The 19,349-nt window shown below is 43.4% G+C and overlaps 1 protein-coding gene across 3 annotated transcripts in view; it reads left to right on the forward strand.

The window, feature by feature from the left end:
* The window catches only part of LOC147621025 (uncharacterized), a 33,214-nt gene extending 21,937 nt beyond the window's left edge, over positions 1–11,277 (forward strand). For all 3 annotated transcript variants that reach the window (XM_086825276.1, XM_086825277.1, XM_086825278.1), the window contains 2 exons: positions 9,311–10,324; positions 10,441–11,277. In XM_086825276.1, coding sequence (XP_086681402.1) covers positions 9,336–10,324; positions 10,441–11,005 — 1,554 coding nt within the window. In that variant the 5' untranslated portion in view covers positions 9,311–9,335 and the 3' untranslated portion in view covers positions 11,006–11,277. The remainder of the gene's footprint in view (positions 1–9,310; positions 10,325–10,440) is intronic.
* The last annotated feature ends 8,072 nt before the right edge of the window (positions 11,278–19,349 follow it).

Here is a 19,349-nt window from a genome sequence, read left to right on the forward strand (position 1 = left end):
GTGGGAGATCCCAGCAAAGGGGTAAAAGCCAAGAACGGGGAAGGAGCAAGTCCCGCTCCAAAAAGGACTTGGAATGCCATTATTGTGGCAAGAAGGGACACATCAAAAAGCAATGCTACAAATGGAAAAATGATCAAAAGGAAAAGGGAAAAGGCAAAGACAAAGACAAAGACAAAGATGAAGCCAAAGATGTAAAGCCAAACGGCAAAAGTGGAGTCAAGATTGAAGAAATCAATGTGTCACATGCAGGTGACAGTGAGGATGAGGTCCTATTCACGTCTTCACTTGATGCCCATTCACTTCTTACAGGAGATGGTCATGGTATGCACTCATGGATCATTGATTCAGGTGCCTCCTTTCATGTCACAGGTTGCAGAGACTTGTTTGTCAGGTATACAGCTGGCAATGAAGGAGTAGTTTATTTGGGTGACAACCATGCATGCAAGATTCTTGGCAGAGGTGATGTGAGGCTTGTGTTTTCAGATGGCTCACAGCTTATGCTCCATGATGTCAGGCATGTGCCTGAGATCAAGAAGAACCTGCTTTCTACTGGACAGCTTGATGATGCTGATTATGTTACCACATTTGGTCGTGGAAAGTGGAAAATTAGTAAGGGCTCACTGGTTGTTGCCAGAGGCTCTAAGGTGGACACTCTTTACTTCATGCATGCAGGTGTTTGTCACCATGCTAATGTAAATGCAACCGAGCTGCCGGAAATCTCTATGTGGCATAGCCGGTTGGGACACATGAGTGTCAAAGGAATGGAGCAATTGTCTCGTTTGGGTTACTTGCCTTCTCTAAAGTTTTCAAGTTTTCAGTTTTGTGAGCAGTGTATATATGGCAGGCAACTCCAGTGCCCCCACAAGAAAGCTCTTGGACAGAAAGATGCTCAGTTAGAGCTTGTGCATACAGATGTATGTGAGATGCCTCAGCTTTCTTTGGGAGGGGCAAAATACTTTGTGTCTTTTATTGATGATGCCACACGCAAGGTGTGGGTTTATCCTCTTCGTTTAAAGAGTGATACATTCTCAGTGTTTGAGAAGTTTGTTGCTCTTGTTGAGAATCAAACTGGTAAAACACTGAAGGCTTTGCGTTCCGACAATGGTGAAGAGTATATGTCCAAACAGTTTCAGGACTTTTGTGACGCTAAAGGCATCAAGAGGGAGCTCTCTACTCCTTATGATCCTCCACAAAACGGGACAGCAGAGAGGATGAACAGGACCATTCAGGAGAAGGTCCGTTCTATGTTGTCACATGCTGCATTACCTCATGGTTTTTGGGCTGAAGCTGTTATGACAGCCGTTCATCTTATAAACAGGTCACCTAACACGAGGCTTGGTGGGAAAGTGCTAGAAGAAGTATGGACAGGGAAGCCTCCGTCATACAAGCACTTGAGAGTGTTTGGTTGCGTTGCGTACGTGCACATACGCAGGGAAATGCGCACCAAACTTGATCCTAAGTCTCACAAATGCATATTCCTAGGATATGGTGACAGAGGTGAAATGGGGTATGGACTTTGGGATCCCGTGAATAGAAAGATTATACGCAGCAATGATGTCATTTTTGATGAAACATGCATGTATAAGGAGCCTGCAAGGCAACAGGAGCCTGGCAGAGTCATCTTTGATGATGATGGACATCATGGACAACAACCAAGGGCTGTAAATCAGCCATTACAGCAGCAAAACCAGCCCTTAAATGGTGCTGAAAATGGTCCAAATGGATAGCCAGACATGGCAGAAGATATCCCTATGGATATCCCACAGTTAGAGGAGATACCGGGCATGATTTTTCAGCCTTATGGCATGGAACAGGAGCCACCAATAGGTGATATGCAGGCTGGACAGCAACCTGCAAATGATGGTCATTGGGTACGGAGGCGACAAGACCCTCCAGACCCCCTGACAGGTTTGTTCCAGGGGTTGACTACTTAATGCTTACTGACTGTGGGGAGCCCTCATGTTATAAGGAGGCTTTACAGAGGGCAGACAAGGCTCTTTGGGAGCGTGCCATGAAGTTAGAGATGGATTCTCTGCACAAAAATGGAACATGGAAGTTGGTGCATTTGCCTACAGGCAAGAAGGTTTTGCCATGCAAGTGGGTTTACAGGCTCAAAGTTGCACCTGATGCAAAGCCAAGATACAAAGCCAGGTTAGTGGCTAAGGGCTTCAAGCAGGAATATGGTGTGGACTTTGATGAGATCTTCTCTCCAGTGGTCAAAATGACCGCACTTAGAGTTGTATTAGCTTTGGTTGCTCATGATGATCTGGATTTGATTCAGATGGATGTGAAGACTGCTTTTCTTCACGGTGATCTCCATGAGGAGATATATATGCAACAGCCAGAGGGTTATGCAGTGAATGGAAAGGAGAAGCTTGTATGCAAGCTGAAAAAGAGTCTTTATGGGCTCAAACAGGCACCAAGGGAATGGTATCATAAATTTGATACATTCATGAAATCCCAGGATTTCAGGAGAAGTGACATAGATCACTGCTTATACACCAAGAAAGCTTTGGATGGCAGTCTATTGATCCTCATCTTGTATGTTGATGATATGTTGATTGCCGGGAAATCTCGTAAAGAGATGGATGCCTTGAAGAAGAGGCTGCATCAAACCTTTGATATGAAGGATTTGGGTGATGCAAATCACATTTTGGGTATGCGGATACTTCGGGACAGAAATCAGCATGTGTTGTATTTGTCTCAGAAGGAATACATTGGCAAAGTTTTGCAGAGGTTCAATATGGACGGGGGGAAGAAGACTAGTACTCCTTTGCCTCCATATGTGAAACTCAATGCTATGGACAGCCCATAGTCAGATAGTGAACGGGCTGATATGGCCAAGATTCCGTATGCTTCAGCTTGTGGCAGTCTCATGTATGCCATGGTTGCTACTAGGCCGGACATTGCATTTGCAGTGGGAGTGGTTTCTAGATACACGGCCAAACCTGGCAAGAAGCATTGGGAAGCAGTGAAAGGTGTCATGAGATACCTGAAGGGCACACAAGATATGTGCATATGCTTTGGCAAACAGGATGCATTAGTGCATGGTTACACGGATTTGGATTATGCCGGTCATCCAGATAACCGGAAGTCTACTACCGGTTATGTGTTTACATTCACAGGAGGTGCTGTGTCATGGATATCCAGGATGCAGAAGTGCACTGCCTTATCTACTACAGAGGCCGAGTATATTGCAGCCATAGAGGCTTGCAAGGAGGCATTATGGCTATCTCGGTTAGTGGTTGATTTGGGCTATACAGGGGATATTCCATTGTTGCATTGTGACAGTCAGAGTGCCATCCAGTTGGCAAAGAACCCTGTCTTTCATGCAAAGACAAAGCATGTGGATGTGAAGTATCACTTCATCAGAGAGGTGATAGAGAACAAGCAAATTCAGCTTATTAAGATTCATACGGATGACAACCCGGCTGATCTGTTGACAAAGAGTTTGCCTCCGGAGCGGTTTGCTCATTGCAGACACTTGATGGGCATTGGATGAGGCCAGTTTCAGCCTTGATATGGCCTTGTATATTATCATGTACATGCTGATTTTTTCTTTTCCTTTACTTAAGGGCACTTTGCCTTTAAGTGGGAGGTTGTTGGGGTAAAGGCATTATGCCCACCCTTGTAGTGTGTACAAGCCCATAAGTTATAGTACATAGTACACTTAGTACTTTTAATGTACTAAGTGCACTATGTGTACTAGTGCAATATACATGTGTGATAGGGGAGTCACACACTCATTCTGATGAGTTGACTTATCCCCACAACTCTCTCTCTCTCTCTCCCTTCTTCTCTGTGTGTTTGTCTCCCACATGAAACTCTAACCCTAATTCATTCTCCCATTCAGCTTCCACCATCGGGAACTATCTCCATCCTGCCCTCACTGTGAACTGGGATAGTGGATGTATCCCCAGTAAGTATGTGACCAGAAAGCCTGCAGAGATCCTGTAAACCGGAACGGGAAGGAGTCATGTGCCTGGAAGCACCACTATCTAGAATCCACTCCCGAGTATCCGTTGCGGAGAGTCCTCCAATCTCCTCCCTTCCTGAAGAAAATGAAACATTGGTGTCCACCACCTCCAGGTGCACAAAAGCCGGAGTCTTCATGATTGCTGTCGAGGAATCTTCACCCTTCTCGGTCTTCCGCTTGGGACACTGCCTCCAATAGTGGCCTTTCTCACCATAATCATTGCAGGTCCTCTCTGCCTTTAGTTTCTCGCGGTCAGTAACGGACGTCTTCTCAGAAGACTTCGACGACGAAGCCGTCCCTTTGCCCGTATTACGGCCTTTCGACCGTTGGCCAGTTAAGGCCTCTGAACCTCCACCCTGAGGAGGGTTCGTGAATCGTTCCTCCTGGTCCAGGACCATGGGCACAAGCTCCTCCCATGTGATGGTGCTGAGCCTACCACTGGTAATCAAAGATGAGTAAAATGCTGAGTACTGAGAGGGCAAGTGTGACAGCAACGTTATGGCCATGTCCTCTGACGATATCTCCTTCCCAGCTTGAAGAACTTCCTGGTGAAGAGCCTGCAACTTGTTAATATGCTCCCGTATCGTCGACGACTTTGTAGGGTTCATAACCCGCATTTGTACTTCCAAGGAAATCCTCTTCATGGGCGATACCCTGTTGTAAAGAGAGGCCAAATGCTACCATATACCTCTGGCCAGCGTCATATGCTTTACATGATTGATTACCTGCGGTGTGCAGTTGAGAAAGATAAACGAACGGACCCTGGCGTTGACACGATCCCACATCTGTGTCTGAGCCTCCCGGTCCTTTTGGATCGACGGTAACTCCCCTTCCTCTACTTAAGGCCGTGGAACACCACCAACGACGAAATCAGCGAGGTCGTAAGAATCCAAAACAGATTCCATCATAACCTTCCATATGCCGTAGTTGTTCCCGTCCAACTGACGGTCCACCGGGAACGTGGGGAGTGTCGGGCTCACATGCCTCTCGGCCATCTCAAACAGATCTGCCATTGCGGGGATGTACTCTGAAAAGGGTGGGTGGGTGGGAACAAAGAAGAACTAATACGTGCAAGTGGCTGTCCAGCAAATCAGCCCGCCGTCCTCTTGCTTCTCCTCTTCCCGAACAGTCCCGTACGGTCCACCAATCAGCGCACACAACAGTCCCCCCCAAGAACTATCTAGAGCCTAGGGCTCTGATACCATGTCAGAATACGCAGCGGAGATGATGACCAGATCTGGGAACACAAGAGCAAAACGCAGTGCAGAAAATCACAGCACAAGAGTGTGAGAGATAGAGGCGTGCAACTCTGCTCTATATACACAAGAAGATCCCGAGAATACTACAAAATGGAATGGGGGGCTGGGAGCCTATTTATATGGCCCCATATACCAGTCGGCCTGTGCTACAGGCAGCCGACTGGTCCTGAATCTCCACGACCAGCATATGCAGCCAGTCGGCCAGTTGTGAGGCAGCCGACTGGACATCCACGACCTGCAACAGCAGTTGGCCAGCACTGAGGGTCCACGACCTGTCCAGTTCAGTCGGCCACTCCAGAATGGGAACACACACATGCTGATGCAGTCGGCCAGCAACTGGATCCTCGTGCCAACTCAGGGCTGCCTCCCAAGCCATAGAAAAATGGAAAAAAATAGGGGAAAAATGCGGGGAGTGAGGAAAAATGATAAAACACCTCATAAGGGCGGGCACACCCACAACAAAGGCCCTGGTGTATAAAAATAGACAGGAGATGACTGCTAACAGGAAGGCGTGGAGGCAGCGGCGGCGGGCTTTGGAGGCTTCTTAGGACACTCCCAAGAAGTATGTCCTTTTGTATGACAAAAGAAACATCTACCCTCCTTGTACTGAGAAAGCTCCTCAGCACTCAACTTGCCACTTGTCTTGCCTGCCTCCACTTTTTGGTCTGGAGTAAGCTTAGACGCATTGTTCGAGTTCTTGGAGCCAGAGGCTACCGGGCTCTGTCCTGGGGAAGACCCCGTCTGGTTCTGGCCTTTGCCCCCTGAGGCGGTAGCCTTGGGAGAAGCCGGTTGGGAAGTCTTGGGCTTGCCATCATTGTGCTTCATTTCTGCACTTTGCGCAAGTGAGAGTGGGTCTTCAAAGGTGGCTGGCCTAAACATACGCACCTCCCATTGATTTGCGTGTCAAGGCCATACAAAAACTGCCCTTTCTTGTCCGAATCAGATAAGCCTAATTGCAAACATAAAGTCGAAATTCTATTGGCAAACTGAAGGACTGGTTGCGTGTTCTGACGCGCTCCCCTGAACTCGTCTTCGAGTCGCTCAAGGTAGTGGGGCGGTAGAAACCGCTGCTTAAGGTCGCGGACAAACTCGTCCCACACATAAGCTGCCATACCTAATCTGATGTAGGCATGAGCCTCCACCAACGAATGGCCTCACCTTCCAAGTACCAACTGGCTAAGATCACTCTGTCAGTATCTGTCTTTGTAACTGTGGCAAAGTAAGCTTCAAACTGATGCAACCATGAATAAAGAGTTGTGGGGTCGAGTTTACCATTATACTTACTGAAGTTCATTTTCTCGGGAAAATGATTCGAGGGCGCTGCTGGTGTCAATCTGGCGTCCAATGCTGCCAGGTAACGCTTGTGTTCCATGCGTCGCATGGCTTCATCTTCTCGTTGTCGGATCTCCAATGCAAGAGCTCGGCTGCGATCGTGACCCCGCGAGAGGGTCCCTGTGTCAAGGATATGGAATCTGGGATACAGAAGGAGAGGGAGGAGGAGATGGAAAACGCGACGCTGGGGAATAGGTACGTTCTTCCAGAGCCTCAATCTGCGCCTTCTGCTCTTCCAACTTGGTCGTCTGGTCTGCGATTGCTCGCATCATCTGTTGGAACATCTCTGCAACACTCAAGCCTGGTGTCCTAGATGGGTTGCCTGGTGCACTCTGGTCCCATGGTTCTTGGTCTCTCTTGTCGTTGAAGCTCGCCATAGCAGGAAAACACACTTCCTTTCTGGAGTGCAATCTGACCATCCACTATGTGTGTGGGAGACGTCGGGAGGCTGGAAACCAACCGTCCTTCGAGGGACAGGAGTCACTCCGAAAGGGGTAGTCCACCGACGTCTGATAACCAACCACACGAGCGAGAAAAAATTCTGGTTTCTTTGCTGAATCTTTGCACTTGAAGTAGGCTCTGATACCACTGTAACATGCGGAAGCTTCAGAGAAGATCGGTAACTTCAATGCTTAGAAATCAGCACACTTTTCGCGATGGAATTAACGCACAAACTGAATGAAGATGTGCAGGAAATAGAGAGAGAGAGGGAGAGAGGAGAGGACATAGTGCTGGGTCCCAAATACCCTCTGTAGGGCCCCCACCACGAATGGTGTATTTGCTTTATTAGAATGATGTAAATCTGAAAAGAAAATACGGAAATCTTGACCTTTCTTGGCTGGAGAAATCTGTGCCCTTGACCTGCAGTCCTCCACCCCTTTGCTTTAGCAACTTCTTGGCTGTCCTAGCCCTGGTTTGCTTGAGCACTTGGTGAATGATGAGATAACACAATTGAATTATGGCTCACCTATTTATACTCCCCAACAGGAGTCGGCCAGTCTATAACCAGGCAGCCAGCAATAAAAGTCCCACGACTGAATATTTCAGCATTAAATGCTGAAAATTCACATAAAAAATCTGCGCTTTTCCCCCTTGTTGGCTGGGCATCATGTGCTTGAATCTAGATGGGCTGGACCCTGAATATATGCTGTTTTTGGGGACTGGGCAGCCTGTATGGGCTGCCCCAACTTTGCCCTACAGCCCTCATAACACTAGATGTGTTGTTTGCTGGCCCTGGCATGCCCCTAGGGCTGTCCTACAGCCCTTCCATGGCTGGTGGGTTCAGCCAGGGCCTTCCTGGCCCTCATGGGGGTGGTTTCACACTATCCCCATGCCCGCACTAAGACTTGGGGTAGCCCTATGGGCTGGCCCCTTGTTCTAAAAGCAACCCCTAACTAACTACACAATGATCTGGCATCCGGTACCATACCAGATACACAGAATCACTGTCATCATCCCAGAGGGAGACTCACAACGCGGACTGGCACTGATACATGTGCAGCACAGTGCACACCTGACCTTGGACTCTTGTGCAGGACAATGCACACCTGACCTCGGACGACTGGGATGGATCCCTGGGGCTGACTCGTCCCGGACTGGGCTCACATGGGACTTGTTTACCATCCCAGGTCCTGCACCTTCTGTATAGAAATGTCGACGTGGCATCCAAGTACGGGATGCACGTGACAAAAGGACATAACTATTGATTCAAGAGCCACACCCCTTCCCAGGGATGTGCCTCTTCAATTGTACCTTTTCGGCCTCTATTTAAGAAAGGCCCCTGTCTCAATGCAATCACTCAGTCTTTTCTTGCAGTATTTGTCTTATGTTCATTAATTAAGTCTTAATCATGTTAATAAGCTATAAAAGCTTTACATAAGTACTTTAAAAGCATAGTCTGAAAGCCTTGGCTGGCTTCCACACTTTTTCCCTATGAGCCCATCTCTTGGTTGTGTGTCGGCAACGGAAGCAACCTTTGGTTATACGAACCCATGGACAAAATAAAAAAGGGCAGGCGAATTTGTCCATCTATGGACAACAACCACACCTATTCCACATCAAAGTTTGAGTGCACATTGTATTATGGTCCATGGACCAGCAGAGTTCCTATCCACACCTCTCATTCAATGATCCAGCTATTCATTCCATCCGATCAATCAATGCAGCCATTCATTCCATTTCATGATCTAATATTCATTCCTACCATCGAATGAATATGCAATCTGGCTGCTTGAGAGGGCATAAGATTGGAGCAAACAAGGTCAAAAGCTGTGGGTAACAAAGTTTACGCTGACTGACAAGGGTTGTGCTTGAGATTATAAGGCATGTAGAAGCAAGACATGCATGTAGAAGCAAGACATGCATGAGACCTCAGATGGACATGACTATTGAGGCCAAGTACAGGGTAGTCCCGTGCTCGTGCCCGTGTCCGTGCCCATGCCCTGTGTGGATGTATTGTGAACGTTTCAAGTTTTGCTTGCTGTCTAAAACAGTTCAGAACAAAAAACTCACATCTAAAGATGACCACTTCCTTTAGGTTATCTGACATACATGATATTTTTTGAACCTACCTTTCTTTTTACACGCACTCTGATTCTTTTCTTAGGGATGTCATAGGCATGCACATGTCAACACATCTCTCATAGATCTTGTTTTGGTCACGTTTGACCTGCAACTTTTGTTCTGTTTGTTTGTGTGTAAGGTGTTTTGGTATTCATCAACTTCTGTTTGGGTGTGCTTACAGGGAAGCTAAGAGAGAGAGTTTTATAATGGCAGAAAAAAGGTCTGGGTCCAGAGTGTCCAACAGGTGCTTGACTGACCGAGAATCCGAAAGAGAGACTGTTGGTCTTTACAGACATTATGAGATGCTGTCTGCAGGGAAGGGCATTTCAATGTCCAAGGGCATTGATACAGCTGAAGGATTGTCCTTTTTGCCTGGTGAACAGTGGGGCTGTGTTAGTGACAAGACTGATTTGCCCTGGCAATTTGGTCCTGGTAGTCCCCTTGATTATGGTTCCCAGTACGTAACTGTGGAGAAGTCCCCCATGCCAGAGTTTCAGGACTTTTTAAGAGTGGCAAAGAAGGATTGCGGGAAGTCTGCTGAAATAGAGCTCGAATGGCAGTGGATAATGGATCAACAACAGGCTCCAAAATGCGAATCCTTTCCTCTAACCAAATTAAAAGACAGCAATGAGGAGAATTCCAATGATGCTTTGGACAAAGATGCCAAGGAAGGTGTTGTGAGAGCTGAAACAGAGTCATCCACAACAAGCTCTTTGCTTGGTGGATCAAAGACTGAACAGTCTTCTGATGCTGGGACTAGTAAGTCTTCAAGGGTATCTGGAAACCTCTCTGTAGAATTAAATGCAGCAAAATTATCACATAAAGATGGGGCCTTATGGCATACAGCTGACAGCAAGGAGTTAGCTGACTTGGTCTCTCAAAAAGGCTATGGGTATCTGGAGAATTGTGATTTACCACCTTCACAAAGCTCCCTTACATGGAAGGGACCTTTGGCAAGTTGTGACTTCACTACCTCTAGATCTGTCAAGTTCGGTACCTCTCCATCTGTAGACAAGCTTCTCTTAGCTTCACTGCATAGTGGCCACGAGCCAACTCAACTGGAGAACAAGTCTTTAACTTCATCACCTTTAACTATGGGTATGCCAGATCCAACACCAATTTGTGAGCATCTGTCAAGTGTTTCCCAACCTCTTGCCATCCCATCAGCTCTACCACGAGCTTCCACCCAAGACAGGTAAGATTAACTTCTCATTTGCATCCGATATCAACAGGATACAAGGTGTGATACTTGACAGGCTTCAGTGCATTCAGCCCGATGATGCTTCCGTTGGCTAACATGTTTTTTTACAGTTCCGATGATCCGAACACAAGCTGGAAAGCGAGCTGGAAAGCGAGTAGTGGAAAACGTGTTGGTGTTACTAAGCGAGGGTATGAGACACTTGGTGAGGCTCTTTGCCATTCACAAACACGAGCAAGACAAGCAGAGAAGCTTGTGGCACAGGCATTGCAAGAGAGAGAGAAGCTTGCGCAGCTGCTATTTAGAGAGGCATGGACTGCTCGTACCTACAAGCAGTGGGTGCAGACTCTGGAGTTGGAGAACTTGTTGCTTAAGATGTGTTCTGGAAGTGATTTGGAGGTCTGGATGGACAACCAGATTTTGAAATCTTCTACTGCTTCTGAGCAGATAGGAAATAACCCTTGGAATCATATCCGGAAGCGCCCGCCTCGGAAGAAAATGCATCAGCATTTCCCCCCTCTATGGTGGCAAGGTAAAGATCGTGATCGTGGTTGGGCCCCTGAGAGCAATGTTTTGGTGCGTTGCACCATTGGGCTTGCTTTTGCTCTTGGTTTGAGCTTTGCAGGTGCTGGTCTGATGATTGGATGGAGCATGGGTTGGATATTTCTCGCTTACTGAGCCCAGTTTTTCTTTTGTGAATGCAAGTGTTGCCTATGGGAGTACCACACATTGGTAATGTGTCTTTTTACAGATAACTTGATCCGTTTAAAGGCATGCAAAGGGTTGTTTTTGGAATGCTTTATGTAAGAAACGGAGAATGTAGGTGTGCCCTGTAATGTACAGTTCTGTACATTCGCTTAGAACATGTATATTCATTGTATCTTGCCTTATGTGCCTTTTTGGTTGATGATCATTATTTAAAGTAAAAACCCATGATTGATGATTGCGCAGATGGTTTCTTTCATGATTAATGACCTTTCTGGTTATTTTGATCTTGATTTGGTAGTGTCCATGATAGTCGACCTTTGTAGTGATTTTGATCTTCTTTGGGGTAGAGTGTTGTTTAGAGCACCTTTACTGCCTCGCTTAAGAGCAGTACTATTGAAGAGCCTTACTGGCTTCTGTATTTATTAAGGCAATTGAGCTTAATTACTGAGGTGGGATTGTTGTTCGTGTCGATACATGATGGTGTTCTTACCTAGAATCTGGGCAGAAATGTAAATTTTATCAGAAATTGTTTTCCTAGCAGAAATTACCACGTTGCACTAAGATTTCCTGAAGAGTTCTATTCAAAGTGGATAATTTTTGTGTAACCTTTGGAACTTGTACAATATTTTGAAACTATGGCTTTTCTTAGGTTGGGAAGGAAAACCTCTTAGCATCACTAAGCGAAGACCCTCAAAATCATTGTGTGACACCGACAATGCTCAAGTTGTTTTCTCCTGGCCCTCTAAGCTATGCTATAAAATAGCTCTCCTTACGTTCTTTTGCTCTCTTTTATGTTTCCACAACTAAGGCTATACAGGCATCTATTCAACCTGTTCACTATCGTGGACCATATGAATGCTTAATCAGATTATGTAAGGCAAAATTGTGCATGATTTCTTTTCTTTACATGGATACTTAGTTGCATGCTTTGAGTGAAAATTAGGGGACCTCTCTGAGGTTGAAATTAGTACCATGAATGTGTAGTGAGGTTGAAATTAGTACCATGAATGTGTAGTGTGTTAGTAGATCAATAAAATGTTCAACAACAATAAACAACAATGACTATTAACTTGTTTCACAACGTCCTTGGAAAACTTACCAAAACTACCAAGCTTGAGCCACGATCAAGCTTCACCCGTGTGTGCCAAGAGCCACTCCTCAGGTGGCCCTCTTGCACTCATTATCACATCGAGGTGGCTCCATGAACCAAAGGTATTGCGTTTGATGAAGCAATTGATAAAGCAATGCCTTGTGTTGTCGGTATGGCCTTGATCCACAATAAGAGAGAATAAAAAGAAGAGATGAGAAGATAACGAGAAGAAATGTATGATTTACAGAATGCCTTTACCTACCTTATGCGTCAACATGGACAACTTAGGCAAAGGTTGATATTAACCACACTTCTAAAGTATAAATTCATGGTACTAGTTAAACCTTGCCTTATTAGTATAGCTACATCAATAACAATAAGTTCAACAACAATAAACAATAATGACCATTCACGTGTTTCCACAAGGTCATGAGAAAACTTACCAAACAATGGAGCTTGAGGGCTTCAACTTTGTGTGTCAAGATCTCACTCCTCAAGTGGTTATCTTACTCTCATTAATCAAGGTGGCTCCTTATGTCATAAGTTTTGTTGCTTTTAATAAGTAATGCTCGTGTGGTTGGGATGGCCTTGATCTACACGCTTGCAATTCATAGACCCACAAGAAGAGCGAATAAAAAGAAGGGGAGAGAAGAGTTAGAGAAGAAATGTGTGGTTTATCGAATGGCATTTCCTTTCCAAACCCTAAGCATCAACATGGCATCACACACTTACATAGAGTTGAAATGGTGAGAAAGAGTAGAGAGAACACTCATTCTAGTCTTGCATAAATGGGAAATATTATTACAATCTATGACTAATATACTTCATAAGTCTTTTCTCACTAGGCCGCCCAAGAATAAATGACCCAAGAGTGTCCATCTGCTAGTTCTAAAACATTTGAATAAGTTTGGCCTTGCTTGCTTTCCTCATCATGATTAATGGCCAAGATGTGTGAACAACTTCAAGAATCTTCTAGCTTAAATATATTTCTACAATATAATGAAGACATCTTTAGCCGATATAGGATAAACCGAGTGATTTCATACTTGGAAATAATAGGCTTGACTTGTTGGGATGCTCCATGTTAATTGAATGAATTAACAAACCCCCCTTATAGGATAATGAAGACGTCTTTAGCCGATATAAGATGTCTTTAGGATAAACCTAGTGAATGTATACTTGGCAATTATAGGCTTGAGTTGTTGGAGTGCTCCATGTTATAATCAAATTAATTAACATATCACCATTATTTTTCTTGATCATGTTCCCATAATTGGATTGAAGTTGTGGTCCATTTGAGAGGCTATAGGGCCTTACTAGTAAGACTACTACACTTGAGAAACCATTATAGGATTCTAGAGGTTGCAACCTGTAGAATTGGCATCATTCAAACTCTCATTGGCTCTTGGATAGTTGTGGAGAAAGATGGCTTGGTGTTGAGCATATAAATAAGATTTGAGCATTATGATCATTAGGATATTTTGGATGTCTAGTTTGGGCTTTCTAAGAATGTATAGCTAAACATACACTTTATGGGTCCTTTAGGATAATAAAATCACAAAAAGGGTAGCTTGGGGGGGGGGGGTAAAATGTGAAATGTGCATTTAGTATTTTAAGGTAGAATCCCAAATCTTTAAAAATATTTTAATTAAATGCAGAATCCAATTACATTAGGACCAAAAAAGAGAAAAAAGGGCCCTTTAGGTTTTGATTAAAGCACTAATTAGGTGAGGTTTTAGTAGAATGAGACCTCCAAATTCGATCGTTTAGAGGTACTTTTGGAGCATTTAAGAGACGGGCACAATAAATGCTAACATTCCTTAAATTATGTCAGAGATACTTTTCAGTTGTTATTCTCAATGTTATTTGAACTTTTGAAATGTCTATTGTATAAATATTCCCACCAAAATACATCCATTTTTCCTCTCATCATCAATTGAGTGCTCTCTTTTTCTTGCTCTGTGTGTGTGTGTGTGTGTGTGTGTGTGTGTGTGTGTGCGCGTGTGTGTGTGTCTTTTCTTCTCTTCTATTATTTTATGTTATACCCTTGCATAGTGGATTATACTCTAATGTCTATCGCTAACTCTTTACTCAATGCAAGAGAACGCATATACAAGCTTGCTATAGATAAGGTCTACTCATCTTGGAGAAGTATTCATCACTGAGCATTGTTGGACAAAGATGAGGCAAACAGACTACGACTAGAGAGAAGAAAACACATTGATTTGTGGGTGGATGGAAGTATTTATCCCAATGATCCTTCAACTGGTAGACCTTCATTTGTAAATGTTCATGACTTGATTAGATTTGTTGGAGATGGTTTTGATGGTTTGCTTGGTTACTGTATGAAGTTATATTCTGCATCTTCTATGTGCTCAATCCAAATGCATCAAGTGAAAGAAACTTTATTAACATCTCAGAAAACTATTTTAGAGCTTTATGATAAGATTAGAGAGCTAGAAGTTGTAAACCACTCCTTGAAAGAGAAACTAGTAAACTTGAAAGAAACCCCAGGAGGATTCAGAGAGAGGAAGAGAACTTTAATGAATATAAGTGAGTTGTTTGAAAGTAGTGGGGCTAAAAAGAGGAGACTCCACCTTGCAAAGAAATGTCTCTCACATTTCAGGTATTAATATCCGTCGAAATGAGGAGAGAATCAAGCTTCTCATGGAAACTATGAACAAGGTAGACCTGGTCAGAATTCTTTAATCTCCAGAGAATACAAATTTGAGAGATCTTACTCTCAAAGAGTTGGTAAGAGACTTAAGGACCATTGCAAAACCAAATGAAATAGTAGAGACTTGTGACACTGTGGGTATTAGTCGCAAAGGTTACCAAGCTCTTTCTAGATTATGGTTCCAAAATCTTAGATGCAAGAGAATAAGAGCTTTTGGTTTGCCGAGATCCCTTTCAGTTTCTACTGCTAGGACTGCTGAAGGGATAATGCCTTATGAGAAGTAGAAGAAAAAGAGTACATTTGTCTGTAATGCATTCAACAATATATGGGTAGATCTTAGAAAAGTATAAATTGCAATGGTGCATATGTATAAAATTACTGTAGAAGAATGTGGTGGTGTGCTAAAGTTTGTGTTGAAGCTGGATGAGGCACAGATCCAAAAAGGAAAAAAGATGGAAAGAGTGAGCATATCTATGATGAATAGGGCACAATTGAGTACAGCAATGGTAGAGGAGATGAACCAGAACATAGGGCACAATTGAGTACAGCAATGGTAGAGGAGAGGAACCAGAACATAAAATCCAGTCGGAGATGGAGCTTTGGTGGGTTGGTGCAGCTCAGATACCAAGTGAAAATCATCAAACCCTCAAATGGTTGTTCTCCCACATAGGTATCCATAATATCATTTAATCCTAAAGTTCTGGAGATATGTTGATAATTGATGGAGTTGGCAATTTCAAAGTGGAATGGCATTTGGGTGCTGACTTAAAGACTATCAAATGTATGCTTGGAATATGCAATGGGGCTAATGCAAAGTATCCTTGCATTTATTGTATGGAAGGTATGAGATCAAAAGAGTGGAGCAGTTTGCGACCAGCAAGGAGAGTCCCAATGAGAGACTCTATAGATTTGAGTAAGTTCAAGAATAAAGAAGACATTTGGGATCCCATTCTTCCTATCTCTTAAGAATGTTCACATATGCACTTTGCATGCAGAGATAAGATTAATTGACAAGCTTCTGAGATTGCATCTTGATTATGCATATTCTATTAAACCAACATCGTTGGCAGATCAATGTATTGATAAATGTGAAGCATTGTTATCAAAAATGGGATTTCATGGGGGGTCAGGTTCATTTAAGGAAAGATCCAACAATTTCAGAGAAAACACGAGATGTCTCCATCGGAGGTGCAAAAGCCAGAAGATTTTATAGGAAACCATAGTAAAAAACAAGTGAATGTTACGTGGGATTGTTGGAAAGAATTATGTGAGGTTAGGACAAATGTTGCCAGTACACCGCCGCGGCCAGCAAATTTTAGAATGGAGGTTTGGAAGCATCTTGAAATCTTTTTAAATGTTCCTAGACAACAGAAGACATCAGCTACATATGCGCAAGAGTACAAAATTTCTATTACAAATCTCATTCAAATAATCAAAGAAGCATGGGGAGAAAAAGATATCACATACTATTTGGTAAGACTCCTTTGTATTCATGATACACTTAGTGGAATTGACATATGCTATTTTTTTTTTTTGGTTATGCAGCACATCCTCTATGTACATGGGCCATATTTTGTTGAGGAGCATAGACCCCTAACAACATACAGTAACCAAGGATAGAAAAGTCACATTACCAGACACGCACTTCATTCTTTTGGAGCACAAGATGTGGTGGAGGGGCTACAAGAAGAATGCTCTTGCTGCAGAGTTATTTAACTGGTTTTTCAGAAGACAACTACAAAGAATGCAAAAAAATGACATTTTGAAAACATAACACTGTCAAAAAAGAGAACTATTGTATTCATAACTTTGTACAAAAGGTTATCTACTGTAATTCAAAGTATGTACAAAAAGTCTATTCCAAAGTTTTCACATCATCATCCTTTGGTCAGTGCTCCCTGGAGCATAGAAATTTCCTTTTGTTGTAGCCACCTAGTGTGTTTACATCGGTTTTATTTGCAGCTAGAGCATACGCAGAGTATGTCAAAAATATCCTCCTCTAGAGGCGGAAAACCTAGGGCCATAACCAAAAATTCTAGTAGCGGTTGTCTTCTCAAGAAACATGATTTTGTTAGCGTTGGCTTGTATAGTTGAGCATACAGTCTGCATAGAGCTTTAATACAAAGTATAAGCCAGCCTGCGTCCTCGGAGAACTGGCTATGCAACACATGGAAAATATTCTCATCCATTTTGGACAAATAGTGTCCAAGTGCGGAATCTTTCTTGCTAGAGCTTGCTTGCCTTGAGCCTTTACCTCTCCCTAAGAAGTTGTCTTCATCTGCTAGCTCCAAGTGTAAACAAGAGGAACACTATGAAATTATTGTAAGTTAAAATAATATAATGTATGGATTCAAATTCATATTCACTTACCTTTTGCTTTTCATCTTGTCTAGTATATCTGATGTCCAGAGTGAGATTGAGGTTTCTTTGATGTCTTTAAGTTGGACATTATCACTCTATTCCCTTCCAACATCAGCAATACCAAGTGAGCTTGAGAAGCTGATTAAATTCATCATCGGAGAGCAATGGTTCTGACTCTTGTGCTTTCTTAATACATGGTGATAAAGCATGAGTTGAGTCAATGAACTTGTCATCTGAAGTATACACATCTAAAGCAACAAATGCATCATTATGCTCATTCTCAATATCAATGAGCCCTTCAGCAGCTTCACAACCATTTGTAATGACGGCAAGACAATAGACCCTTAAGTTAAATAGATTTTGAATATTAGAAAGGAGTAAAAACTCCTTATCCTTGATAAGAGAACTTGGCAATGAAGGAACAATATATTTATGCAATGGATCTCTAGTTTCCTTGGGTGACTGAACAATTGTATGTGCCTTTAATTCTGTGATTTCAATATTCTTGGCAAGCCTCTCCTCCTCCTCAGGTCCAAGTTCCTCCTCTATATCATTTGCCTCTAAATCTCTAAGAAAGCAAATGTTTGAAGAGCCTTCAATCTCCTCAAGTTTCTCCTCTTTACCTCTAAGAGGATATTTGACAATGGAGAAAACTATAAAGGCAGCAGCTTTGACCATTCTCCTGCAACCTTTTGGATGAGAGGAGCATTCTACATTTTCTAATAAAAACCTTTGAAGTTTTTACATATGCTACACCTCTTTGTAAATGTTTGTCTCTGGACAGTGGAGGTCCCAACAGGGACATGGACATACTCCTTGCCTTTAACCAAGATAGAAGGCCCTGTAGTTTCCTCAAATTCATCAAAGTTCTCCTTGATAAATGGCATGGCATGATTAATAATCATTGAGACATCAACTTTTGGATTGAAAATATTCAACTGAGAAGAAAGAGGCTTCAATTCCACTTTCAATAAGAAAATCCAACATTCTCTCTGCAGGAGACACCACTACTATCTCAAAAAGACCAGGAGCCTTACATGATGACTTAAACATCTTTGATGCCATAAGACCTGCCTTTGGTGACTTTGTAAGCATTCCACATGCTTCAAATACACTTAACTTTGATTGGGTATCTAGTGCACTAAGAGAAGGACTAGAGGGCCCAGTAGGCTTTGTTGGAGAGGGTTTGCTTGTTTTCTTCACTTTCTTAGACGACTTTGTAACTTCTGTAGGAGATATATAAAGCTCTCTTTTTGAAACATTGGATATGGATGGAGATACCCTTGAAGACTGCAAACTAATAGGTGTTTTTGGTGAAGGCTTTGAAAAACCAACCGGGGATGGTGACCTTGATGAGACACGTGCTACTGACGGAGAAGAAGCCATCCGGAATGGTGTGATACTACGGAGAGATTAAACTGCTAAAAATTGAGAGGTCACGTCGTTTGCGGATACATAGGAAAAAAAATGAGCGAAAATGTTTATATACATCCGAATCTTGTACGACATCGAATCACGAAACGCCACGTGGAAGGTACCATTGATGAACGATCCAGTGAGAACGTGCCATGTGGTGTCACTAGTCGTTGGAGACAATGAATAAAAATTTGAACGTGTCCAATGGTCTGTCGGGTATATGTAGAGATATATGACCACATTATCCATTTTTGACTTCCATAGACCTCCATCCTCGCGTGCGACCATGACATTCCCTAGGGTAGTTTCTACTTGCCTTCGGGTGATCCTGTGCTACCTTCTTGATTCTTTAACGGCACGAAGGGATCGTTATCAGCATGCTGTTTTGCCTCTATCACGCCGTTGCGATCAACAAGGTATAGGTTTGTGTGGTGTGGGACCTTCCTTGGGTTTCCTTGGGTTTGTGCTGTTTTGTATGTAGCTACCTTTTGTGATCTTTGCTTTTAACATTCCGCAACGGCACGACCGTATCCAAACCATAATGCTATTTTACTCCCTTGCGCGCCGTTGTTGCGGACGTCTTTCAATGGGTGACACTTCCGGTTCTTGAACTATACTCTTGTTAGCCGGTACTCAATAGCGGGTTTGGAAAGAAGGACTCATCAAGTAGCACTATCGGGGGCACTATCGAATTCGATCTTCGCTTTTAACATTCTGCAAACGGCGCGACCGTATCTAAAGCTCTATGCCATTTTACTCCCTTGGTAAAA

This window comes from Cibotium barometz, chromosome 31 (genome assembly GCF_041138505.1).
Source record: "Cibotium barometz isolate CiBa-2024 chromosome 31, ASM4113850v1, whole genome shotgun sequence".
Lineage (NCBI taxonomy): Eukaryota > Viridiplantae > Streptophyta > Polypodiopsida > Cyatheales > Cibotiaceae > Cibotium > Cibotium barometz.